This window comes from Vicia villosa, unplaced genomic scaffold (assembly GCF_029867415.1).
Source record: "Vicia villosa cultivar HV-30 ecotype Madison, WI unplaced genomic scaffold, Vvil1.0 ctg.000320F_1_1, whole genome shotgun sequence".
NCBI classification, from domain to species: Eukaryota; Viridiplantae; Streptophyta; class Magnoliopsida; order Fabales; family Fabaceae; genus Vicia; species Vicia villosa.
In genome coordinates, this window is record NW_026705142.1 from 798,093 (window position 1) to 823,319 (window position 25,227).

Below are 25,227 nucleotides of genomic sequence, written 5' to 3' on the forward strand. Positions count from 1 at the left end.
TACCTTTATCCGAAACCATGCAATTTCCTGAATAATAGATTTGGATATATTTTAAAAATTGTGGGGATTGTGAGAGAAATTTCCAAAATATATTTGGAAAGTTGAAATGGTTAAAAAAGACCTTTTAGAAAATGTGTAATGCTTTACAATTGAAGCAATGTAACCATTCATGAGCATAATCTTTCAAAGGGTTATTTCTCTTCACCAAGTGGCATGGATTTCTCTATAAATAGAGATAATTTGTAGGCATAAAAAATATACAAAAATAACATTTTTCTAGTGCCAAAAATCATATCAAAATCATTCTTTTACTTTTCTAGTGCACGAGAATAAATGAGAGAACTTTATTCTGTAAAATATCGTTGATCGATATGTTTAATGTGAATGTGCGCTTCATGTTAAAGTTTCCAAAGTATCCTGAAGGGGATTTGTCGATTAACCCATTTACATCCAATTGCCTAAATTAGTGGGGGCGAATCGAATGTAAAACTTAGTGTAAACACACACTTTGAAATTTATTTTTTGCAATTTTCATTATACCATTTTCATCTTCTTCTTGTGTATGTTTTGCAACAAACCCCCAACATAAGATCTAATGCTTTATATATACGTGCTTTTACCGTTGTACCCTTGACTAAAATTATTGGTTCCATTAATTATGAGAAAATATCGGAAATTTAGAAGCCTCGGTTTTTCAAAGGTGGTGGTGGAATCGGATTCGAAAGAAGCTGTTGATATTTGTAATAACTCCAGGCATGAACATGTGGTTAAGTGTAGTTTGGTGAGGCTCATTCATAAAGAGATGCTTTTACTGGAAAAGGTAGAGGTTCGTCATGCTTACCGTGAGGTGAATGGTTGTGCTCATCTTTTAGCTATGCATGGGAAGGACCTTGGGTGTGGTTTCAAGATGTTCCATGAGTTGCCTCTTTGGCTTGCTGAGAATTTTGAGAAAGATTTAAAAGGGTTCTTGTACCCTAGGCTTGTGTGTGTGTAGTTTCTTTTCTTGGGCTTAGGCCCTCCTTGTAATAAAAAAATAATAATAATACTCTATCTTTTTATTAAATAAAATTTACTAAATCTCATTGCTTTAGAGCACCTCCAATGGTGTAACCCATTTTTGAGTTCTTTGTGGGACCGATTAAGCCACACAATCTTGAAGCAACTTACTCAATTTTCACTCCAATGGTACAACTCTAAAGAACCCATATTAGGTCTCACATCTTTACTTTATATATTAATATTTTATTCATATTAAATTTTATTTAATTTAAAATAATAATTTAAATTATATAAATTTAAATTAATATAAAATAAATAAAATTAAAATTAAACATAAAATTAAAAATGATAATTAAAATTAATCTCAAATACATGACATATAATTAAAAACAATAAACATAAATAACATAATAGAATTACTCAAATTTAATTTTCTTCATTCTCATGTCCAAAACGTTCCCAAATATGCTCGACTAGATCTCCTTGAAGTTGGCGATGAACTTGTTTTTCACGAAGACTTGCTCTTCTTTGTAGTCTTGTTGCAAGATTCGGATGAGGACCGTTAATTGTTTCAGTTGTTGAGTATGTGTCATCTACATTATCATAAGAGTAATCAAAATCACCTCCATATGTGTGTCGTTCATCTTCAACAATCATGTTGTGCAATATGATGCAAGCATATATGGTATGCTTGAGGGTTTCCATATGTCAGGCACGCGCTGGGCCACGTATAATTGCAAATCGAGATTGGAGCACTCCAAATGCCCGTTCCACATCCTTTCTAGCTGATTCATGATGTTGAGCAAATAGTTTCCTCTTTTCTCCCTGCGGCATTGAAATGGTCTTGACAAATGTAGCCCACTCAGGATATATACCATCCGCTAAATAATACCCCATATTATATGATGTTCCATTGATTGTATAGTTCATAGTAGGAGCATGTCCTTCCAAAATATCGTTAAACACATTGGATTGGTTTAGCACATTAATGTCATTGTTTGAACCTGCAATACCAAAAAATGCATGCCAAATCCATAAGTCTTGTGATGCCACTACATCAAGCATGATTGTGGGCTTACCATGATAACCTCGACAAAATTGTCCCTCTCATGCAACAGGACAATTTTTCCATTCCCAGTGCATACAATCAATGGAACCCAACATACCTGGAAAGCCACGTGACTCTCCCATTTGTAAAAGATGTTCAACATCTGTGTTGTTAGGCTTTCTCAAATACTCTGCCCCAAATACAACATTTACACCCCGAACGAATCTTTCTAAGCACTCAACTGAAGTGCTTTCACCGATTCGAACATATTCGTCTACACTGTCAGCGGGAGACCCATATGCCAGCATACGAATAGTAGATGTGCATTTCTGCAATGGTGAAAGACCCATTTTACCAGTTGCATCGATCCTCATTTGGAAATATTCATCATGAGCTCCAAGGGCGGCTACAATTCGAAGAAACACATGCCTATGCATTCTGAACCTTTTTCGGAATTGAATATCTGTGTATACTGGATTTTCTGAGAAGTAGTCATTGGATAAACGATTGTGCCCTTCTTCACGACTTAGATCAATCACTGTTCTTTTCTTTGGCCTAGAGGAACTTACAGATTGATGTTCCTTCTCGAGCATTGACTTTAGTATTTCTTCATCAGCGTTGTCCATAAATTCTTCTTAAATCAAGTTCCAAAAGAGCTCATCTGAACTGTCTGAATCCATTAAAGTGAGTGAAGAATGAGAGAAGAATGAGTGAAGAATGAAAGAAGAATGAGAAAATAATGAGAAGAGTGGTCATTTATATAGTGATATTGAATAACGGCTAGTTTGAATAACGACTAGTTTGAATAACGGCTAGTTTGAATAACAACATAATATATATTATAAATTATAGTGGTACTAATGACCATTTTACATCAGTGTTGATACATAACAAGTACTACAACTTTTTATCATGACTAAAGTCCATATTTTGCTCTCAACTTATTACAATATTTTTCATGAATATCTCGTTGACTATCATTCATCGTAGAAGTGTCTTTCGAGAGTAATTGCGTTGCCTTAAACTCCATCTCGTCCTCCTTACACTGAGCTAGTCTTTCCATTACTACCAGTCTTTTATTTCATGTATCTTGCACAACATTAGAATGGGATTCAAATGCATTCGCCTTTTCCTTTGCCTTACTCTTACTTTTTTCCGCTTGTTGCCCCATTGGACGCTCCATTGGTGACGATGAGTTATATTTATAACTTGATGAGTGTGCCCCACTAGCAGAATTCTTTGTTCTTTTTGAAGAATTTTCAGTTAATGCTCCCATCCATTTAGGTTCATCTTTTAACAATCGCCACGCATACTCAAGATTAAATGCTATTCCTTCATCTTGAAGAAAAAAAGCATGTGCATTAGCCAAAATATATTTTTCTGATTGACCACTTTTTTTACCATTAACAGCTTGTTTGTAACATCCAATAAATTTTTGAACAAGGCCATTTATTCGATGCCATCGGCATTTTAATTGGCCTTGTAGCTTTTCTCGCAACTGCCCACGATATTGATTATAGTTATCGGTGATTCTTAACCAAAAACCTTCGACTTTTTGATCAACTCCCACAATAGGATCCTTTGAAACATTGAGCCATGATTGCATAAGAAGTATATCCTCTTCCCTCGTGAATACCTCTCGAGTTTTTTTTAACGGAATGCCTTTGTTCTTTTTCAACGGTAGTATTTTCAATACCAACTTGGGTTGAAAATTGTGGAACTTGGCATTCGGACATAAACCCAACCGGTGTTTCGGGTTCATGACGAGAAAAATTCACTCCATGAGTATTTACTTGAGGTATAAAATACATATTTGGGTTGTTTGGTGACGGAAAAATTGCGGTAGAATTTGTTGGCGGTGAGGGAAATTGAGAATTTTGAGGGTTAGGATTTTGATAATTTTGCATGAAATGTAACATAGATTGTTGAAAATTATATTGATTAGGGTCCATTTGACCTTAACATTAATAATTTGAAGTAAGAAGATGAAATTTTAGATAAAATATATGATCAATTGAAAGCTAATGGGATAAAATTGTGAGTGAACGTTTTTAACTTGACATATTTATAGACAAATCAATTAAGTAAAAAAAAAAGAAAAAAACAAGAAAAGAGTCGTTGCAAATCAATTATGTAAACAAAAAAAAGGAAAAGAGACGTTGTTGTTTGAACGGCTAGTACTTTTAATATTATTTTAATCAATGCAACGATGGCATTGCATTCACACGTTGCCCAGCCTGAAAAACTCCAGCAGTTCAAATTTTAAAAGCTCCCATCTCCAGCTGGCAAACCGAAGAAAGAACCCTGCGTTGGGGTTACTCTTAAGTATCTTTAAAATATAGTTTTTTTTTTTTGAAATTTTGGTATTGGATGTTGGGACTAGTAATTTAAGCTGACTAATATGCATAAGGATTTTACTTATGCACCATGCATAACCCTACATAAGCCATTGGATCATGTTTTTAATCCAGTATTGAGTACTGAGTATTGAGTATTGAGTATTGAGTGGTGAGTATTGAGTAATAACAATTGATGTCTAGAATTTGATCCAATAATCCAAGAGTCCATAATAATCTATGTATGGTACATAGATTTTTATCTATGCACGGTAACTGCACCCAGCAATCTTCATAAGGTAGACTTGTATAGGTTTGAATCAATAAGATAGTGAAAGTTAAAAAGAGGCTATAAAGTAAATATTCTTTGGAAAATTATAATAAAACCTCACATCAACTTCGTGAGGAAGCTATTTCCCATTTTGGAGTCTGTTTTGTGGACCCCACTCACAAACACAGCCACGCTTCACTCCAACTGAAAGTAGTAACAAACTCTCAACATTTCCCCCTCTCTTCTTCCTTCTTTCTCATTTCTTCATTTTCTTTTTGTCTTTATTCTCACTTCACTCTCCAAACGCTACTAATGAAATTCTAGAAACTTCTTCTCTCTTCACCTTCATCTTCCTTTGTTCTGTTCTCGTAAGCATCTAAACTTTGCTCTGTTTCTTCATTCTCTTTACTTTTCATGCGTTTTATATATTTATCTATCACATTTATGCTTTGTCAAAAAAAAAAAAATCAAAATCATGCAATGTTGGAGCTGTTATCTGTGTAGATTTTTATATGTTGAAACGTTTAGCCTTGTTTATTGTGTCATTGTTCTTAGTGTTTATAGTTTAAGTTTGCTTCTGGAACTGTAATAATCTATTACTTGATCATTCAGTTTGACCTAGAAATTTTTCAAATCATGTTTGTTGTATATTTATTTATTTATTTTATCATTTCGGTTTTTTTTTTCCAGGATTTTATAATTGAACGATGGATTTTGAGGCTTCTGATGTGAGGGAACCTGTTTTCTGTGATGACTTTGAATCGGAAGATGGTGATGATTTTCTTTTGCTAACTAGGATTTCCCCGATTGCGAGTTTGGGAACATGTAGTAATAAACGTCATGTGTCTGTTAAAAGGAAATTTGATAATAGCGATTCCTTGCATATTAAAGCTAAGAAATCAAAGGTGTCAACATATGATGATCACGACAAAGATAAAGACGAAGATGATATTCATTTGTCGGATAAAATTATAAGGCCGTGCAAGCCAGGTGATAATTCATTTTCGTCGCTGAAGAGAGACCTTGCATTGTTAGAAAAATTATTTGCGGAAGGCAGAAGGAAGACGAGAGTAGAAGAGAAGAGATTGCAGTTCATAAAGAGAGAGATTGAGGAGTGCTGTAAAGAGCTTGAAAGTAAGAAAAAGAAAGTTAGTTTTGTTAGAAGAATGAAAGAAGCTCACAACAAAATGCAGGGGAAAATTGAAGAATGTATAATGGATTTTGTAGTGAAGGAAGGACAGCTCTATTTGATGGAGGATTTGATTGGAGAGCGCATGCAAGAGCTCAAAGCGAAAGAGATTGAACTTAATCAAGTGAAGGGTAGCATTTCAAAAGAAATAGAACTTCGTCAAGTCATTGATAAAATTGATAAGGAATGTGGGAGGAAGGAAGATGAATTCAAGGCTCTTTCCCAAAAAATTGACGAATGTACTTTGGAACTTAAGGCCAAAGAGAAGGAACTCGATGCAATGAACAGATTAATTGGCGGGCAAGCAGAAGAATTAGAGTCCGAAAGGAAGAAGTTAGAGGGTAAAGAAAGGGAGTTTGAATGTCAAATGAAAGAGTTGGTATCGAAACAAAGGCATTTGGAAAGCCGATTGGAGGAGCTTGAGTCAAATGAGAAGCATTTTGAAATCCGATTCAAGGAGCATGAATCAAAAGAAAGAGATTTTGAAGGCCGGGTGAAGGAGATGGAATCTAAAAAGAAGCACTTTGAAAGACGAGTGTATGAGTTAGAGTCAAAAGAAAACATACTTGTAGGGCGGGTGAAGGAGTTTGAATCCAAAAAGAAAGAGTTTGAATTACCCCTGAAGGAGTTGGTAAAGAAACTGGAATCAAAACAGAACCATTTCAACCGAGGGATGAAGGTGCTTGAGTCTATAGAGCAAATTGAAGGCATAGTAAAGGAACTTGAATCAAAAGAGAGAGAACTTGAAGACCATGTGAAGGACATTAAATCAAAAGAGGAGGACCTTGAAGGTCGAGTGAAGGACATAAAATTAAAGGAGGAGGAACTTGATGGTCGAGTTAAGGAGTTTGAATCAAATAAGAATCATTTTGAAAGCCAATTTCAAAACTTCAAATCAAAAGAAAAGCAATTTGAAGGATTGAGGAAAGAATTTGAATTAAGAAAGAATAAGTTCAAAGTAAAGGTTAAGGAGCTCAATTTAAAAGAGAAGCTGTTTGGAGGTCAAGTCAAATATCTTGAGTCAGAGATGAATAAAATTGATAGACAACTAAAGGAGCCCGAGTTGACAGAAAAACAATATGAAGTATTAACAAAATATATTGCTGAAGAAAAAGATTCAGGTAACTGTTCTTATTCACCTAATTTAGCCAAAAATTTCATTACTACTGTTCCTTTTAATGATGCTGATTTTTTTTAATCCGATCTACATAATTGATTAGAGACATTTTTAATCATGTTAATGTTGTGTGGTTGAGTCCAGTTGAAAAGCTTCTCTAATTTTCATATCACAGCCACTAATTTGGATTATGAATCACTTAGGTGCAAAAAACTTTTGCATTATTCGTCCCTGGCTAAGGTTTATGTATAATATTATGGTACTTGTTATGAAAGATTAGTATATTAATGTAGTTTAAATTTTTTAGTATATTGCAAGTAGTGTAGGTTCAATATCCTGACAAACATCAAGGGCACTTAATCAATCTATAATGACATTGATTGTAACTGTTAGTATAATGCTTTCCTCTGTCACACACACATTTCAATCTAAGAGGTGTTTTTCATTCTGTCATAGTATATTGTTTTTTTTTTAACTGGTGCTTCTGAGCTCAAATATCTGGATGGAACAGGATTGCAGTTGGACTCAAATGAGAAAACTGATGGGGTTGAGTCACTTTGCTGTGGTGTTTTAGTAAATCTGCTAGAATCATCAGATCCAGCAAAACTTGTGTTGGATATAATACTGAACCCCACTATTCCACTTTGTGATAAGAAAGGAGACCATGCTGTGATTATTAATGATAGCCACATCAATCTGCTAGAACAATTGATGACAATCTCACCATATATCAAACCTAGTGTACGAAAAGAAGCATTGAAGCTGGCACTTGATTTGAAAGCTAACATGAAGGAAAATACTGAAAATTATCTGTCGGTTCTTGGTTTTCTACTGCTTTTGTCCATTTATGGATTGGTTACTTTTTTTATTGAAGATGAAATTTTGGAGTTTTTTGCACCTGTTGCTCATTACAAGATAGCTGCGAAGCTGTTCAAGAACCTGGGCTTTGCGAATAAAGTTTCTGGTATGTTGATTTAGATATGGTTTTGATATTTTTCTTATCAAATCAAATATGCTTATATCTGTTGTTACTTTCCCTGCCATCCTATATGCAATCAAATGCGCTCATGCCTATTCATTGTGAAAACCTAATGTTGATAGTCTCTAAGATAGTGCAGAGCTCTTAGATAGGCCCATGTTTTTTATGGTTGTTGTATGAACTATGAAATCTAAATTTGCCATGTTTTTTACTCCTACGATTTTATGAATCACCATATTTATATTACATATCATGATAATTAGTAGAAACCAAATCACCTATATATTTTTCTTGACATGTCAGAAAAAAAATACTAACAATTTAGAGAAAGGCGGTTGGAATTTCAATGAGAAGTTGTTTTTGTTTTGCTAAAATGCCATTATTCAAATGGAGGAGAAAAATACTCTGGTTTAAATTCACTAAGTTGAATTTGATTAGAAGTAAAAACTATTGAGGATATATGCAAAGATACTAAGTAATAAATTAGTTGCTGGTATGAAATTGAACTGATGCATTTTGTTTCTTTAACAGACCCGTCATGTATAAAGAAAAAATTGAAAGGGTTTTAATGCTGGGAAAATGAAATAGACCGAAAATATCTCTCTTTTTAGGTACTGTTATAGTAAATTTGGATGATATGAAATTTCTTGCCCCTTGCAGATTTTGTTGAGAATCTTATCAAGAGAAAGCAAATTGTTGGAGCTGTTAGATTCAGTTGTGAATATAACTTGGCTGACAAGAATCAACTAATTGATCTCTTGCAAGAACACATCCGGGATGCCAAACAGATATGTGAGATCAGTTGCAACAACAGCAACTCCAATGAAATCAAGGTTCTTTTATTTTTCTTATTTAAATTATATTTTATGAAACATTCCATTTTCATACATACCCCTGCATGATAACTTTAAATAAACAACTATGAACTTGAATTCAGGATAAGGCGAGAGATCGAGAAATTGCTTGTCTGGAAACTGTTCTACAGTGCATTTCAGATCACGGCCTAGAACATAAGGTTCTGTTTAACAAGGAGATTAAATATCGCATTCTTGAGCTAAAAGGATATAAAGGCAATTAGTTTTCTTCTTGAACAACTTGATGCAAGAATTTAGTAATAGTTTGTTGGGTTAACTTAATTATATCACTATTTGTAAAGCTGTAAATCTTCAGACGCCAAAAGATATTTGTAATGAAACTCTGTTTCTTTTATTCGATTTATTAGCATATAAAGAGTGAGAAATGAAGAAGCTGCTGTAATGAAACTCTGTTTCTTTTATTAGATTATTTGGCAAAAATTTGTTGACGTGTCAACTATAGGATATATGTTTCTAATTTAATAGAATAGATAAATAAACTGAATTTACATATTTCATGAAGCTGTAAATTGTGCCTTCATTTGATCGGGATGTGAAAACTTTGCTATTATATAATTCTTCATAGAGATCATCCTATTAAATTTCATGGTTTTTCATTCTTTACATTTAGATATTTGAAAGAATAAAAAAACAGAGTCCTGTCAAAATATGTACCCTAACAAAAAGTGGTGTAAATGTTAGCAGGTTTTCATTACCGCATTTCTTATATTGATTTTTTCTACCACAAAACTAGTTGATTCTTGTAAGCCAAGTAACAAGTACTAGTACTGCAGAATCAAATCGCTTCCTCCTGTTAAGTTTCTTAGCAAAATCTGCAATGTGCAAGAAAATCTCACTTCATCAAAGCTTATCAAAACAGACATTAAATAAAATATGGTTCACAAAAAACCTATGCAGATTGGACTAAATAATTCAAAATTGGACCAAATTTCGAAAACGGGTGTGAAATACTTGCAAACCATATTAGGAACATGGTTCTAAGATTCAACATTCTCAAACTAGGATATAAAATTAACATACCAAAAGCTTAATTTGCAAAACTCAGTGGCCTAAACAGCTCCAAAGCTATCTTGTGCTGAGCAACGGATGCAAAAAGCTCCAAAACTTCGTCTTCATCGAAAGAAGTAACCAATCCATAAATTGACAAAATCAGTAGAAAACCGAGAACCGCCAAAGAATTCTCTGTATTTTCTTTCATGTTTGCTTTCAAATCAAGTGCTAGCTTCAATGCTTCTTCTCTTACATGAGGTTTAATATTTGGGGAGATTTTCATCAGTTGCTCTAGCAGATAGATGCATCTATCATCAATAATCCCATCATTGTCTCCTTTCTTATCACAAAGAGGAAGAATGGGGTTCAGTATTATATCCAAAACCAATTTTGCGGGATCCGATGATTCTCGCAGAATAGCTAGAATGTCAGATTGCTCACAGGAGACCAACTGCAAACTTGTTTCATCAATGGGAGGACTTGATTCATCATCCATGTAAGATGTAGCTGCATATTTAGATAGAATATATGTAGATCAGGTTATTGAAACTATCAACATTATTAAATGAAACAGTTGAAATGTAATTATCTCAATAAACTAGATGAATAAGAATATTTAATTTACCTGATTCTTTTTCCTCATGTTTATTCAGTTTTGATTCAGGATTCCTGATGACCTGTCCTTCAAACAGCTTCTCTTTTGACTCGAGATCTTTCCATCGTTCTTCAAATTGCTTCTCTTTTGATTTGAAATCCCCAGTTTTGCTTTTAAATTGTTTCTCTTTTGAATTGAGCTCCTTGACTTGACCTTCAAATTCCTCCTCCTTTGATTCAAACACCTTTACTTGACCTCTGAACTCCTCCTCTTTTGACTGGAATTCTTTCATTTGTTCTTTGAATTGCGTTTCTTTTGATTCAAGCTCTTTCAATTGGCACTCAAAATGCTTCTTCTCTGATTCCAGCTCCTTAACTCGACCTTTAAATTCCTCCTCCTTTAATTCAAACACCTTTACTTGACCCTTGACCTCCTCCTCTTTTAACTGCAACTCCTTCAGTTGTTCTTTGAATTGATTTTCTTTTGATTCGAGCTCCTTCAGTCGGCATTCGAAACGCTTCTTCTCTGATTCCAGTTCCTTCATTCGGCTTTCAAAATGCTTCTTTTCTGATTCCAGCTCCTTCACCCGGCCTTCAAGTAATTTCTGATTCCAGCTCTTTTCTGATTCCAGCTCCTTCACCCGGCCTTCCAATTCACTCTCTTTCCAATCAACCTCTTTCACTCGGCCATCAAGTAATTTCTCTTTAGACTCAAGTTCCTTAACTTCTCTTTTCCACTGTCTTTCTTTTGCTTTGAGTTCATCCACTTGGCTTTCAAAATGCTTCTTTTTAGATTCCAGCTCCTTCATTTGGCCTTCAAATTCTCTCTCTTTTATTTCCCATTTCATCACTAGCTCTTCATGTTTTTTTTCTTTTAATTCAAGCTCCATGGTTCGCCTTTCGAAATGCTTCTGTTTTAACAACAAATCATCCAACAGCCCCTTCATTTGGCTTTCAAGTCGTCTATCAAATTCCCTCTCTTTCGAAATGTTAATCATAACTTGACGAAGCTCTGTCTCTTTCATCTTAAGCTCTTGCTTGCGCTCTCCAATCAAGTCCTCTATCAAACATTATTGTGCTTCCTTTACTACAAAATCCTTAACACGTCCTTCAATTTTCTCCATCATTTTGTTATGAGTATCGTTAATTCTTCTAACGCAATCAGCTAGCTTCTTCTTATATCCAAGCTCTCTGCTACACTCCTCAATCTCTCTCTTTACAGACTCCAATCTCTTCTCTTCTTCTCTCCTCTTCCTTTTACATTCCTCAAATGATTTTTCAACATACTCAATTTTGTTCTCAACGAGGAAAATGAATTATCAACTGAATTTCCCAGCCTTTTAGCTCTATCCGACGACAGATCACCATCTTCATCTTCATATTCATCGCGATCATCATCCAATGACACGTTTGATTTCCTAACAGAAATATGCAAGGAATCACTGTTATCAAACAGCCTCTTCTTAACAGAACCCTCAACTTTACCACTGCATGTTCCCACACGGCCACGCTGGAATTGGGAGTAAGCCTTGGCAGCAAAGCAACACCATCAAGATCATCTTCAAATTCAAAATTTTCCGTAAAAAGAGGTTCCTTCATATCTGAACATAATGTGAGCCATTTATCATGTAAGTTGCCATCATTATCACCGCCATCACAAATTTTGAGCTTATCAGAAGCCTCAGAGTCCATCGTATTCAACTATAGAAACCAGAATAAAAGATAAACAAGTCAATAAACCTCGTTAGAAAAATTTCTAGGTCAAACTCAATCATCAAGTAATATATTACAGTTTCATAATCAAAATCAGACGATTCAATACATGAAACAATGGCACAGTAAACAGGTGTGAACGTTTCAACATATAAATATATACATTTATTGTTGGTGATTTTAGTATCATCAATATATTTTGGTAATAATGTGATTTATGTAGGCCGATGCAATTATGCGTTAAGCTTGAAACGAGTTAGGGTAGTGCGGAGTGCACGCTCGTAGAGCCAAACGTGCAATTGAATACGAATAATAGAAACGGGGTTCCAAAGGGCGGAGCCGGCGGGGTGCGGGGCAGCGCCCCGTCGGGGTCCAGGGGCAGAGCCCCTGACGGGGTGCGGGGCAGCGCCCTGGCGGGGTCCAAGGGCAGCGCCCCCGAACGAAATTTTCGTTTGAATAAATGACTCCTTTCCCAACCGACATAACTGTTTTACCGAACAGGTGCGTCGTTTCCCAACCAACATAACTGTTTTTACCGAACAGGTGTGTCATTTCGGTTTCTATTGTTGATCTCCTATATAAGGAGTCATTTGGCCTCGGTTTCGAATACGAAAAACATGATTCCTCTACATTCTGATCTGTTATCCATTGTCAGAAACAGATTGTTTTTCGAGAATTATCCCCGCAAAGATTTCGTGAACCCCGACAAGAATACGGTCGAAATACTTTGTTCGGAAAGTGAACGAACAAGATTCTTGAAGATATCCAGGATTATCATACCTATATCTAACATTTATTAGCTTTAATCTAACATTGCATATTTGCATGGTGTTGATATGTTTCAAAAAAGACATGAAAGTGTAAATGTAAAACAGAAAAATACATAGAAATCATGAAATATAAAAAGAAAAGATTTCACGATTACTTAGTTTCAGTGAAGAAGATGCTTACAAATTTGATGATATTTTGTTACAGTATAGTGTGAAGAAAGAAATGGAAGATGAAGAGAGAAGAAGAAGTTTCTAGAATTTCATTTGCATTTGAAGAGTGTTTGTGAGAATAAAGTTGAAGAAATGAAAGAGAAAGAAATTATTAAAACGAATGTTACAATGCAGCACTGAGAGTGGAGTGAGCGGGATTGTGTGTTGTGTGAGTGGGGTCCACCAAAACAGACTCTAAAATGCAAATAACGTACTCACCATGTTGGCAGAATGAGGCCGTTCTGAATAACGACAAAGAGACAAATAGAATCCGAGAGATATAACTTAACTAAGACATTTTATTATTATTAAAATGTAAAAATTAAATAAAAAAGACAGAAAAATTTCATGACAAAATAGTAACGTAAATATTAGTAGGAATTTCCCGATAAGAGTACTTCTATTCAGCTCAACGATGCAAACACCAATAAATGTATATAATCAACACACTAGATATTTAAGGTACATTTTCTAATCTCATAATTTTATTTTACTTATCTTGAACTTCATAACTAATTTGGTCGTTGGAGTGCTAATTTTAGAGGTTCACTTCTGCTTCGCTGTATCAGAGATCAACGTCACCACATTAGGAGTCCATCATCAATCAATCACAATTCTTATTTCACTACGGAACAGTGGTGTCGTCTATGATAACTGACTTTTAATTTCCATGAAATTTCACCATCAGACCACCTACATCCAGAAACCAAATTGTTATCATAATGCATTAAGATGAAGAAAACCACATTAAAGAACTCCGTAAAATCTTTTGATTTCGTATCGTTTTCAACCTTCGTCATCGAGGAGTTCTGCGGAAAAATGAAGTGTAACAAAAATCTTCTACTGCAAAACCTTCTTTAGGCTACGACTGACACTAACTCACGAAGCAAAAACAGACCAATGTATGGATTTCGAGATCAAGAGAAGGTAAATGGAATCCTTAATGCCACACTACCATTGGTCATAGTAACAATATCTAAAATAGTGAAATCCTTCACAGGGTATGAAAGGACTAGACTACCCTGTTTGAAAAGGGGAATCATGATATATCTTTGTGTCACTTTTACATATTACACTTTTATTGCCTTTTCATTCATAAGTTCATCATAGTTATACCAGAAAAATAAAAGTATCACATCATCTCCGAAATAACGAGAAAATGTCTTAAAACCTAATTTGCCTCCTCTTATGTTGGACTATATACTTACATTAAATATGTAATATATTTCACAATGATTGTTAAGAATACGGTGGTAGTTTGTCTTGATATTTCACTATGGTTGTTAATCTTGACCGTGGTGACAAGTTTTTAATTATATGTGAAATTAAAAATTAAGGAAACACACCATTTTACTAACGAAAAAACACAAAAAAATTCTAACAATTGAATTGTCACTCTTAACATATCACAACAATTGTCAATTGTGATTGTGGTTATATGTAATTTAAAAAAAAAATGAATGGAATGGTTACAGGATGTTTTTTGTATAGTAGAGTCAAAGCAACCTCTAAGAAGCTAAAGTTTTTCCAAGAGTGTCCAGTTTTCCATCCACGGCCTCCTGTTTAGCATTGAGTTTATCCCTTTAGATATTCACCCCGGGACATAGCAACTCCACTTGGTTAAAGGTGTTATTAAAGAAGACCACCATGACATGGTTGTTAACACATATGCCATTTTCATATTCACTATGCCATGAGTCTTTTCTCCTCCAACTTTGTTAACTACTCCTTCAAATTTATGACCTTTTACTCGTGATACTCATTCTCCTCCTTCAAAGCAACCTTTAGATCTTACGCCATCTTGTTTTGAGTTTTAGCTGACTCTCTAACCTCATTCAAAGAAAATTTAACATCAGGAATAAAGGTATGTAACTTTTTCAAGGTCTTCTTTTTCTCTTCTATCGGCTTTTCTTGATCTTTCACCTTTGCAGCTAGACCAGAAGGAGAATTATGTACCTCCACGTCTTTCTTAGCAGACTCCTAGAGCTTCTTTGTCTTAGAAAGATACTACATACGACCGTCTCTTTCCAAAAGGACGGAGTAAAGCCTCTTTTGTAGGATCTCCCTTTCCTTCCTAAGGTTGTTCGTAGCCAACACTCCCAATTGTCTATGGCACCAATAGAAAGTACAACGACCGCCCAGTGCAAATGGTAGGATATCTCAGTCGTCACTTTCCTTCAAATTGGGAAAACAAACATTAAAATGTTGCATATCCTATAAATAAAGTTTCAGATAACAAAAATAATCAGAGATTTCCAGTTAACAATTGAGGGATGAAGAAGGTTAGAAATCACATATCTTAGACATTATAAGCTTCAATGTCTTCTAACATGTATCCGTCCATAAGATTCGTTTTCGTCTTCCTCCCTTGCCTGAGCATTGTCGCCTTCGTCTTCATCTTCACAAGAATCGTCGTCTTCTTCGCATGAGTCACAATGTAACCTCTTCCGAAAACTAACCCTGACTTTTACAAGGGGGTTATAGAAATGTTACATATGGTCAGCAATAAATAAAAAATAAAAATGCCATGTGTTAATATGGATATTCCACATGGACAGAAATAGAGAAAACAGGTGAATCTTTGAAGACATCTGACATTAGGGGGTTTACTAGGGGAATCTAGATAACATAAGGTGGGGATTAATAAAAAACTTTTACAGAGGCTACAAACAAAACTCGCTAATATTACAGGAGGTTGTATATTTAACCCTTTAATGCACCTATTTTCGAGGATATTTAGCCTCACTTAGAATGCTACTGGTCTATTTCACGACTACCAGACTGCCCAGAGGCTTTGGAACAATGAAGAAGGGCATTATAGAGGTCGTTCCTAATGCTTATGTGATAGGATCATAGAGGTAATTTAAATCAATCTAAATATTTAAGTTAGAAGTGGAATTTAATTTAGTTGAATTTTTATTATTTAGTTGGGCTTTTTAGCTTTTAAGCCTTTTACTCTATTATCCATCAATAGCTCTATATAAGTACTCATAGAGGTAAATATTTAGATTGACTAAAATTACCTCTATGATCCTATCACTATGTTATTATCCTAACTTCATGTTGGGTGGTTAGGACTAAAAGCAACTGTTCCGGGATGCCCAAACAGCCCTACAAGATTGACACAATACGAAAGGCCCAATCCATAATACTCTCATTTAAGTTTGGCAAACAAGTAAACTCTCACAATGAGGCCACACATCAGAGTCAGTGCATTCATTCAACTTAGGCATCAAACTAAATCCAACAATCTCCCACACTTCACGTCGCACTTACAAAGAGCGGTTTCATCCGTCGACCATATATAAAGTTAGTTACACACCATTATATGTACAAAGTCTTTCATTATTGTCAATTACATTTTGCTCAACTACTTAACATTGGAGTGATAACATTGTAGATACACTTTTTTTAGGCACTGAAAATTCTTGTTAATGCACCAAAGAACTTCTACGACGACCTATGTCAAATCAGAACCTCACCGGATTTTCTCTTCCACACATGAATAATTATTATCATCTTTACAAAATTTAAATGTATTAAATTAATTAATTAAAATTGAACAAATATAATTAGTATTAGTACCATCTTAAAAAAATTGAAATGGATAATTCCTCCATTCAACTTCGTCATCGAGTTATTTGAAACGGGAAAAAAATTTAGATGGACGCAAATCTAAGAAATTCTTTTAATAAAAATCAATCCTAAAATTTTAATTAATTAAAAAACAAATATTAAAATTTATCTCTTCTTCGTACTCTCAACCACCCCATAAATCCAACTAAAAACAAAATTAAAACTAAAATAAATTATGCTTTCTTGTTCATAAGAATATGAAATTAAGGGGGTGTCCATGCAATAATTTATCTACCAATGGAGTCTGTTTTGTAGACCCCACTCACAAATACAGCCACGCCTCACTCCAACAGAAAGTAGTAACAAACTCTCAACATTTCTCCTTCTCTTCTTCCTTTTCTCTCATTCCTTCATTTTCTTTTTCTCTTTATTCTCACTTCACTCTCCAAATGCTACTAATGAAATTCTAGAAACTTCTTCTCTCTTCACCTTCATCTTCCATCGTTCTCTTCTCGTAAGCATCTCAACTTTGCTCTGTTTCTTCATTCTCTTTACTTTTCATGCGTTTTATATATTTACCTATCACATTTATGCTTTGTCAAAAAAAAATCAACATCATGTAAATGTTAGGGCTATTAACTGTGTAGATTTTTATACGTTGAAACGTTTACCCTTGTTTATTCTGCCATTGTTCTTAGTGTTTATAGTTTAACTTTGCTTCTGGAAATGTAATTATCTATTACTTGATGATTCAGTTTGACCTAGAAATTTTTCAAATGACGTTTGTTGTAGATTTATTTATTTTATCATTTCGGTTTTTTTTCCAGGATTTTATAATTGAACGATGGACTATGAGGCTTGTTTTAAAAGGAAATTTGATGATAGCAATTCCTTGCATATTAAAGTTAAGAAATCAAAGGTGTCAACATATGATGATCACGACAAAGATGAAGATGATATTCATTTGTCCGATAATTCGTTTTCCTCGCTGAAGAGAGACCTTGCATTGTTAGAAAAATTATTTGAGGAAGGCAGAAGGAAGACGAGAGTAGAAGAGAAGAGATTGCAGTTCATAAAGAGAGAGATTGAGGAGTGCTGCAAAGTGCTTGAAAGTAAGAAAAAGAAAGTTAGTTTTGTTAGAAGAATGAAAGAAGCTCACAATAAAATGCAGGGGAAAATTGAAGAATGTATGCAGGATTTTGTAGTGAAGGAAGGACAGCTCTATTTGATGGAGGATTTGATTGGCGAACGCACGCAAGAGCTCAAGACGAAAGAGATTGAACTTAATCAAGTAAAGGGTTACATTTCAAAAGAAATAGAACTCTGTCAAGTTATTGATAAAATTGATAAGGACTGTGGGAGGAAGGAAGATGAATTCAAGGCTCTTTCCCACAAAATTGCTGAATGTACTGTGGAACTTAAGGCCAAAGAGAAGGAACTCGATGCAATGAACAGATTAATTGCCGGGCAAGCAGAAGAATTAGAGTCCAAAAGGAAGAAGTTAGAGGGTAAAGAAAGGGAGTTTGAATGTCAATTGAAAGAGTTGGTATCGAAACAAAGGCATTTGGAAAGCCGATTGGAGGAGCTTGAGTCAAATGAGAAGCATTTTGAAATCCGATTAAAGGAGCATGAATCAAAAGAAAGAGATTTTGAAGGCCAAGTGAAGGAGATGGAATCTAAAAAGAAGCACTTTGAAAGACGAGTCAATGAGTTAGAGTCAAAAGAGAACATACTTGTAGGGCGGGTGAAGGAGTTTGAATCCATAAAGAAGGAATTTGAATTACCCTTGAAGGAGTTGGTAAAGGAACTGGAATCAAAACAGAAGCATTTCAAAGGCCGAATGAAGGTGTTTGAGTCTACAAAGGAGCAACTTGAAGGCAAAGTAAAGGAGATGAAATCTCTAAAGAAGCACTTTGAAAGACGAGTCAATGAGTTAGAGTTAAGAGAGAAGATACTTGTAGGGAGGGTGAAGGAGTTTGAATCGAAAAAGAAAGAATTTGAATTGCCCCTGAAGGAGTTGGTAAATAAACTGGAATCAAAACAGAAGCATTTCAACCGCGGAATGAAGGTGCTTGAGTCTATAGAGCAAATTGAAGGCAGAGTAAAGGAACTTGAATCAAAAGAGAGAGAACTTGAAGACCATGTGAAGGACATTAAATCAAAAGAGGAGGACCTTGAAGATCGAGTGAAGGACATTAAATTAAAGGAGGAGGAACTTGATGGTCGAGTTAAGGAGTTCGTATCAAATAAGAAGCATTTTGAAAGCCAATTTCAAAACTTCAAATCAAAAGAAAAGCAATTTGAAGGATTGAGGAAAGAATTTGAATTAAGAAAGAATAAGTTCAAGGTAAAGGTTAAGGTGCTCAATTTAAAAGAGAAGCTGTTTGGAGGACAAGTCAAAGATCTTGAGTCAGAGATGAATAAAATTGATAGACAACTAAAGGAGCCCGAGTTGACAGATAAACAATATGAAGTATTAACAAAATATATTGCTGAAGAAAAAGATTCGGGTAAATGTTCTTATTAACCTAGTTTAGCCAAAGAATTTCATTACTACTGTTCCATTTAATGATGATGATTTTTTTTAATCCGATCTACATAATTCATTAGAGACATTTTTAATCATGTTAATGTTGTGTGTTTGAGTCCAGTTGAAAAGCTTCTCTAATTTTCATATCACAGCCACTAATTTGGATTATACCTTTCACCCTTGAACATTTTATGCATCGCTTAAGTGCAAAAAAACTCATGCGTTTTTCATCCCCGTCTAAGGTTTATTTATAATACTATAGTACTAGTTATGAAAGATTAGCATATTAGTGTAGGTTCAATATCCTGACAAACATCACGGGCACTTAATCAATCTATAATGACATTGATTATAACTGTTAGTATAATGTTTTCCTCTGTCACACTCATTTCAATCTAAGAGGTGTTTTTCATTCCTTCATAATATATTTTATTTTTTACTGATGCTTCTATCAATTTGAGTGAGCTTAAATATCTGGATCTGCCATGTAATTATGCAGTTACGTCTTACATGGATTATCAATTAAGTGCTACCATTGATGGAACAGGATTGCAGTTGGATAAATATGAGAAAGCTGATGAGGTTGAGTCACTTTGCAGTGATGTTTTAGTTAATATGCTAGAATCATCAGATCCAGCAAAACTTGTTTTGGATATAATATTGAACCCCACTATTCCACTTTGTGATAAGAAAGGAGACAATGCTGTGATTATTAATGATAGTTGCATCTATCTGCTAGAACAACTGATGACAATCACACCAAATATCAAACCTTGTGTGCGAGAAGAAGCATTGAAGCTAGCACTTGACTTGAAAGCTAACATGAAAGAAAATGCTGAAAATTCTTTGGGGGCCCTTGGTTTTCTACTGCTTTTGTCGATTTATGGATTGGTTACTTTTTTTATTGAAGATGAAATTTTGGAGCTTTTTGAATTTGTTGCTCATCACAAGATAGCTTTGGAGCTGTTTAGAACCCTTGGCTTTGCAAATAAAGTTTCTGGTATGCTGATTTAGATATTTTATTTATCAAATCAAATGTGCTTATATCTATTGTTACTTTCCCTGACATTCCTATCTGCAACAAATGCGTTCATGCCAATTTATTGTGAAAACCTAAAGTTGCTAGTCTCTAAGATAGTGCAGAACTCTATAAGATAGAGCCATTTTTTACTCACTTAATCATTTATTCTAAGATAGTGCAGAACTCTAAGATAGGGCCAGTTTTTACTCACTTAATCATTTATGGTAGAGGTAGTTTCGCAAAACCATAAGAGAAAGAGAAAGAAACTATTAGAAAAGATCGTGAGATTAATAAGTTGGATAGAAATATGGTTTTGATAGAACATTGTGGCGTACGCGTAGTAGTTTGATCCATGTAGCCGACCCCACTTAGTAGGGTAAAATTTGGTTGCTGTTGTTTGTAATTTGGCAAAATTTGTGTTTTAAATTCAATTTATATTGCTAGTGACAGAAAAATTAAACATTATGGTTGTTGTATGAACTATGAAATCTAAATTTACCATTTTTTTCTCCTACGGTTTTATGGATCATCATATTTATACATATCAAAATAATTAGTAGAAACCAAATCAGTTATAAAATGTTCTTAAGACATGAGAAAGAAATGCAAACAACTTAGGCAGTTGGCATTTCAAAGAGAATTTGGATGATGTGAAATTTCTTGCAGTTGCAGATTTTGTTGAGAATCTTATCAAGAAGAAGCAGTTTATTGGAGCTGTTAGATTCATTTGTGAATATAACTTGGCTGACAAGAATCAGCTAGTTGATCTCTTGCAAGAACATGTTCAGAATGCCAAACTGATTTGTGAGACCAATTGTAAGAACAACAACTCCATTGAAATCAAGGTTCTTTTACTTTTCTTATCAGTATATATTTTATGAAACATTCCATATTCATACACAGTACACACCCATGAATGATAATTTTAAATAAATAACTTTAAACTTTAACACAGGATAAGGCCAGAGATCAAGAAATTGCTAGTCTGGGAACTGTTCTACGGTGCTTTTCAGATCACAGCCTAGAACCTAAGGATCTGCTTGAGAAGATCCTTAGGACATCAAGGTAGAAAAGGACATCAAGGAAATAAGCTTTGTAATGGAACAACTTAATGTAAAAATGCAGTAATGGTTTGTAAAGTTTTCCGACAATAACCTTTTAAACACATTTGTTATTTATAAAATCGACACATTTATTGATTTACACTACTTAGAAAGAATAGTGTTTAAACTATTCAAGGTTTTAAATAAAAGTATATTTCCAAGATATAAGACACAATAAGACGGTATCTGCGATACTATTTTTCTGCATTACAACAGAGTGAAGAAAACGTGCTGAAGTTATAGCCTCTATGAAATGTCGTTATGGATGTAACATAATTCGTTTGTAAAAATAGAAAAATCTTGTTTGAGTACATATTTTTAAATATAAATTATATAACTTTTTTTTCTTTGAGTTATTTTCTTACTTGAGAATTGTTCTCTTCTTTTAGCTCATTGTCTCTTTCTTTTTATCTCATAGTTATTTCAATAATAACTTTTATACTACAGATCTATATTCTCTCTGTCAATATTACTTTGATATTCAAATTTAATGAAGTATATACCATAGCAAACTTTAGACCTACAACATTGATAAATTTTCACTTTAGACATACAACATTGATAAATGTTAAGTACAAAAAATTATCATCATGATTATAGTTGATAGATTTGTTAGATTGGCTCCCAAAATAGTCTCAAAGCAACAAAAATACGAAGAGGAGTGTATCTGAATGCATAGGGATCACATTTGAGACAATAAATTTATTGGACAAAAAATCCTTTTCGAAGGGAATATGACTTTAAAACTGATATCAAAAGACATTTGATACTCTAAAACTATATTCACACCTTTTTTTTTTTATGACAACACATCTATCATACGAAGGTGAACAAGCACATAAAAATAAGGGTGGTAGCTTTTAGTGGTTAAACTCCCCCTGGAAAATTTAGAGAGTAAAATATTTCCCTAAAAATATATTTCTCCCGCTTTGGTAGCATCAAAAAGGCGGAAAAAATAAACATAAGCAAGTACATATATCAGGTGACTCATATAGAGAGAGGTAAGAAGATAGAGAAGAGACATTTAGCAAGTATTAATCCATGCATAATTATTTAATATCCCTAATTCAGTTTTTATGAAAAAAAATTCTTTAAGAAGTGGTTTGATAAAAAAATATTTGCGAGTTGATTATATGAAGATAGATGCTCAATTACACAATCCTCGTTTTCAATATGATTTCTTACGAAATGATACATAACATGAATGTGTTTTGTCTGAGAGTGAATAATTAGATTCTTCGTAAGATTTTTGGTGCTAGTGTCGTCTATCAGGGGCAACGCCAAGATTAATTTCATAATCATTTAGCTAATGTTTTATCCAGATAATTTGTGCGCAACAACAACAAACGGTGACAACATATTCCACCTCATTTGTTGATAGTGCTACATTTTCTTGCTTATTGTTATGTCATGAGACAAATAAGTTGTCATCAAGCTAGTGACATGTACCACTAGTACTCTTTCGATCTAATTTTTTCCAGCAAAATCAGTGTCAAGTATCCAACTAAGACACAATTCATTCATTTATAGTACCATAAACTCTTATGGTATGTGCCAATAAGATATCTCATAATGCATTTTACCGCAGAGAAATTTGATTCTGTCGGTGATGCTTGAAATCGTGCACACAGACAAACAACAAACATAGTATCAGAATGAAATGCAGTAAGATAAAGGAGAAAGTTGACCGTGCCTTGATATCATGCTTTCTTCAACTGAATTTCCTCCTTCATCTTTGTCCAAGTTGCATGATGTATCCATTTGAGTATCAATTGCCTTTGAGTTTTCCATGTTGATCCTCTTTAGAAGTTCCTTATAATACTTAGCTTGATTTATGAAAGTCCTTTCTTTTGACGGATGGATTTGCAGTTCTAGGAAGTAATGAAGCTCCCATATCATGGACATCTCAAACTCGCTCTAAATTATATCAAAAAATTATTGCACAAGGATTTTTTAGTAGCACCAAATATAATATCATCCACATAGATTTGAACAAGTTAAATGTTATGCTCAAACTTTTAGATAAAAAAAGTTTTATCAAACTGACGTCTCTGAAACTTGTTATCAATCAAAAACTTGCTAAGCCGGTTATACCATTATATTGGGATCTTGTTTCAAATAGTATAATGCCTTTTTAAGCTTAAAGACATGATCACGGAAGGTATGGTAGATAAAACCTAAAAGTTGATCAACAAACACTGGATGTAACCGTTCAAGAACACACTATTTACATTCATTTGGAAGAGTTTAAAATTCATGATGCAAGAATAAGCTAGAAGCATCCTTATAGCCTCTAATCGAAATACATGAGCATAAGTTTCGTAAAAATATATACCCTAATGTTAATTGTATCCTTTCATGCAAAGTCCTACTTTATTTCTAAAAAAATGCCACCTTCATCAAGTTTGATGCGAAAGACCCAACGAGTCTCAATCACTTGATTACTTGAAGTTTTAGGAACAAGTTCCCAAATGTTGTTTCTTTTGAATTGACTTATCTCTTCTTGCATAGAAAGAGACCAATATTCATCGATGAGGGCCTCATCCATTTCCTTTAACTTATTTTATGAAACAAATGCCATATGATTACATACCTTGTTAAGTGAATGTCGATTCGTAACTCTATTAGAGATATCTCTTATAACATTTTGGATTAGATGATCCTTAGTGGTCCTTCATTGTTTGGATACACTTTGATTCTCAGAGTTGACTTCTTAGGATTGAGTTTTTACATTTGGATTTTAACCTATTTCTTGATCATACTATTTATATACTTTGATCATCATCTTCCAAGAATGTTTTTCTCATAAATACATGCACCATCAACAATATTTATCTCTATAGAAGAGGGGTTAGACTCATCCAAGGTAACTTAAATTGATTATTTTATCGTCATGGTTCTTTTATTAAAAACTTTAAAAGCCTTTATAGAAGTGGAATATCCTAGAAATATGTCTTCATCATCTTTTGCATCAAATTTCCCAAGATTATCCTTCTCGTTATTAAGAATGAAACATTTGCATTCAAAAATATGGAAATGAGTGATATATGGCTTCCTTCTTTTATGCATCTCATAGGGAGTTGGCTTTAGAATTCGTCCTATCAAGACACGATTCATTATACAATAAGTGATGCTCACAACATCAGCCCAAAAGTATTTAGGAAGATTAGTCCCGCTGTAAGGACCGGTTTGTAGGAACACCATTTTCAAATTTAAAAGAGGCCCTTAATTGTTTCCTCTTTTGGCGTGCATATCAAAACCATAGAAGGTGTGCACGCCAAATTCTGACTGTGAAAAGCTCACCCTTCAGCCCTGATATAGGCCAGAAGGAAGCTACAAAGTTTGAGATAATGTTCTTTGAAAGGGATGGATCAGACATTCATCTACATGATAATAACCCTGTGGTTATAACAAAAAGTTATGATGATTGAGAGATTAAAAGAGTGTTGATAGATCAGGGAAGCTTTGTAGACATCCTCTACCAGAATGCTCTCGAAAGGCTTCGCTTGGATTTGGACGACCTTAAAGCTTTTCAAGGCTCACTAGTATGATTATATAGCGAACAAGTGCAATTAAAGGGTTATATCACCCTGAAGACCCTGTTTGGGGCTGAGGAGAGCGCAAGGATGGGATGATAAAGGTAAGATATCTTGTTATAGACACACCTTCTTCATACAACACGATCATAGGGCTACTTGCTTTCAACCAACTAAGAGTTGCCTTATTTTTATTGTAGTATGCATGAAGTACTTGTTGCCTTATGGGTAAGTTGGGGTTATCAAAGGGGATCAATAGACCGCCTGTAGGTGTTATCTTGACAGCTTGAAGCTTAAGAGGGCGACTATGGCCATGGTTCATGCACTGTAACCAGACACACAAGTAATGAATGTTGTAGACTTGAAGCTG

At 34.2% G+C, this 25,227-nt stretch overlaps 4 protein-coding genes and 1 pseudogene across 6 annotated transcripts; 2 read left to right on the forward strand and 3 right to left on the reverse strand.

The window, feature by feature from the left end:
* Positions 1-1,707: 1,707 nt before the first annotated feature.
* Positions 1,708-2,673, reverse strand: LOC131626719 (uncharacterized). Its single transcript, XM_058897554.1, has 2 exons — positions 2,166-2,673; positions 1,708-2,003 (listed from the first exon to the last, which is right to left on the reverse strand). Exons 1-2 carry the CDS (start codon positions 2,671-2,673, stop codon positions 1,708-1,710), a joined length of 804 nt encoding a protein of 267 aa, XP_058753537.1.
* A 455-nt stretch (positions 2,674-3,128) lies between these two features.
* On the reverse strand, positions 3,129-3,809 carry LOC131626720 (glutathione S-transferase T3-like). Its single transcript, XM_058897555.1, has one exon. It carries the CDS (start codon positions 3,807-3,809, stop codon positions 3,129-3,131), a length of 681 nt encoding a protein of 226 aa, XP_058753538.1.
* A 1,009-nt stretch (positions 3,810-4,818) lies between these two features.
* On the forward strand, positions 4,819-9,148 carry LOC131626767 (uncharacterized). Its single transcript, XM_058897609.1, has 5 exons — positions 4,819-5,022; positions 5,345-6,964; positions 7,472-7,924; positions 8,600-8,772; positions 8,877-9,148. Exons 2-5 carry the CDS (start codon positions 5,362-5,364, stop codon positions 9,015-9,017), a joined length of 2,370 nt encoding a protein of 789 aa, XP_058753592.1. The 5' UTR covers positions 4,819-5,022; positions 5,345-5,361; the 3' UTR covers positions 9,018-9,148.
* A 692-nt stretch (positions 9,149-9,840) lies between these two features.
* On the reverse strand, positions 9,841-12,090 carry LOC131626721 (FRIGIDA-like protein 5; annotated as a pseudogene).
* Positions 12,091-17,010: 4,920 nt separating this feature from the next.
* LOC131626734 (uncharacterized) lies at positions 17,011-21,533 on the forward strand. 3 transcript variants are annotated; one of them, XM_058897565.1, is made up of 5 exons: positions 17,011-17,181; positions 17,495-19,177; positions 19,697-20,197; positions 20,885-21,063; positions 21,174-21,533. In XM_058897565.1, the coding sequence occupies exons 2-5, from the start codon at positions 17,512-17,514 to the stop codon at positions 21,285-21,287; spliced, it is 2,460 nt and encodes an 819-aa protein (XP_058753548.1). In that variant the 5' UTR covers positions 17,011-17,181; positions 17,495-17,511; the 3' UTR covers positions 21,288-21,533. The 3 variants fall into 3 exon arrangements, with proteins under 3 accessions (XP_058753548.1, XP_058753550.1, XP_058753551.1); XM_058897567.1 differs by having other exon boundaries at positions 19,745-20,197; positions 21,174-21,532; XM_058897568.1 differs by having other exon boundaries at positions 20,885-21,034; positions 21,174-21,310.
* The last annotated feature ends 3,694 nt before the right edge of the window (positions 21,534-25,227 follow it).

Excerpts from the sequence above, each read along its gene's own strand:
- LOC131626767 (XM_058897609.1), top strand. The coding sequence starts at position 5,362 with ATGGATTTTGAGGCTTCTGATGTGAGGGAACCTGTTTTCTGTGATGAC. Across the intron at positions 6,965-7,471 it reads TGCTGAAGAAAAAGATTCAG|GATTGCAGTTGGACTCAAAT; the intron begins GTAACTGTTCTT and ends TGGATGGAACAG. Across the intron at positions 7,925-8,599 it reads CTTTGCGAATAAAGTTTCTG|ATTTTGTTGAGAATCTTATC; the intron begins GTATGTTGATTT and ends TGCCCCTTGCAG.
- LOC131626719 (XM_058897554.1), bottom strand. The coding sequence starts at position 2,673 with ATGGACAACGCTGATGAAGAAATACTAAAGTCAATGCTCGAGAAGGAA. Across the intron at positions 2,004-2,165 it reads AGAGTCACGTGGCTTTCCAG|GTTCAAACAATGACATTAAT; the intron begins GTATGTTGGGTT and ends TTGGTATTGCAG.
- LOC131626734 (XM_058897565.1), top strand. The coding sequence starts at position 17,512 with ATGGACTATGAGGCTTGTTTTAAAAGGAAATTTGATGATAGCAATTCC. Across the intron at positions 20,198-20,884 it reads CTTTGCAAATAAAGTTTCTG|TTGCAGATTTTGTTGAGAAT; the intron begins GTATGCTGATTT and ends AATTTCTTGCAG. Across the intron at positions 21,064-21,173 it reads ACAACTCCATTGAAATCAAG|GATAAGGCCAGAGATCAAGA; the intron begins GTTCTTTTACTT and ends ACTTTAACACAG.
- LOC131626720 (XM_058897555.1), bottom strand. The coding sequence starts at position 3,809 with ATGAACCCGAAACACCGGTTGGGTTTATGTCCGAATGCCAAGTTCCAC.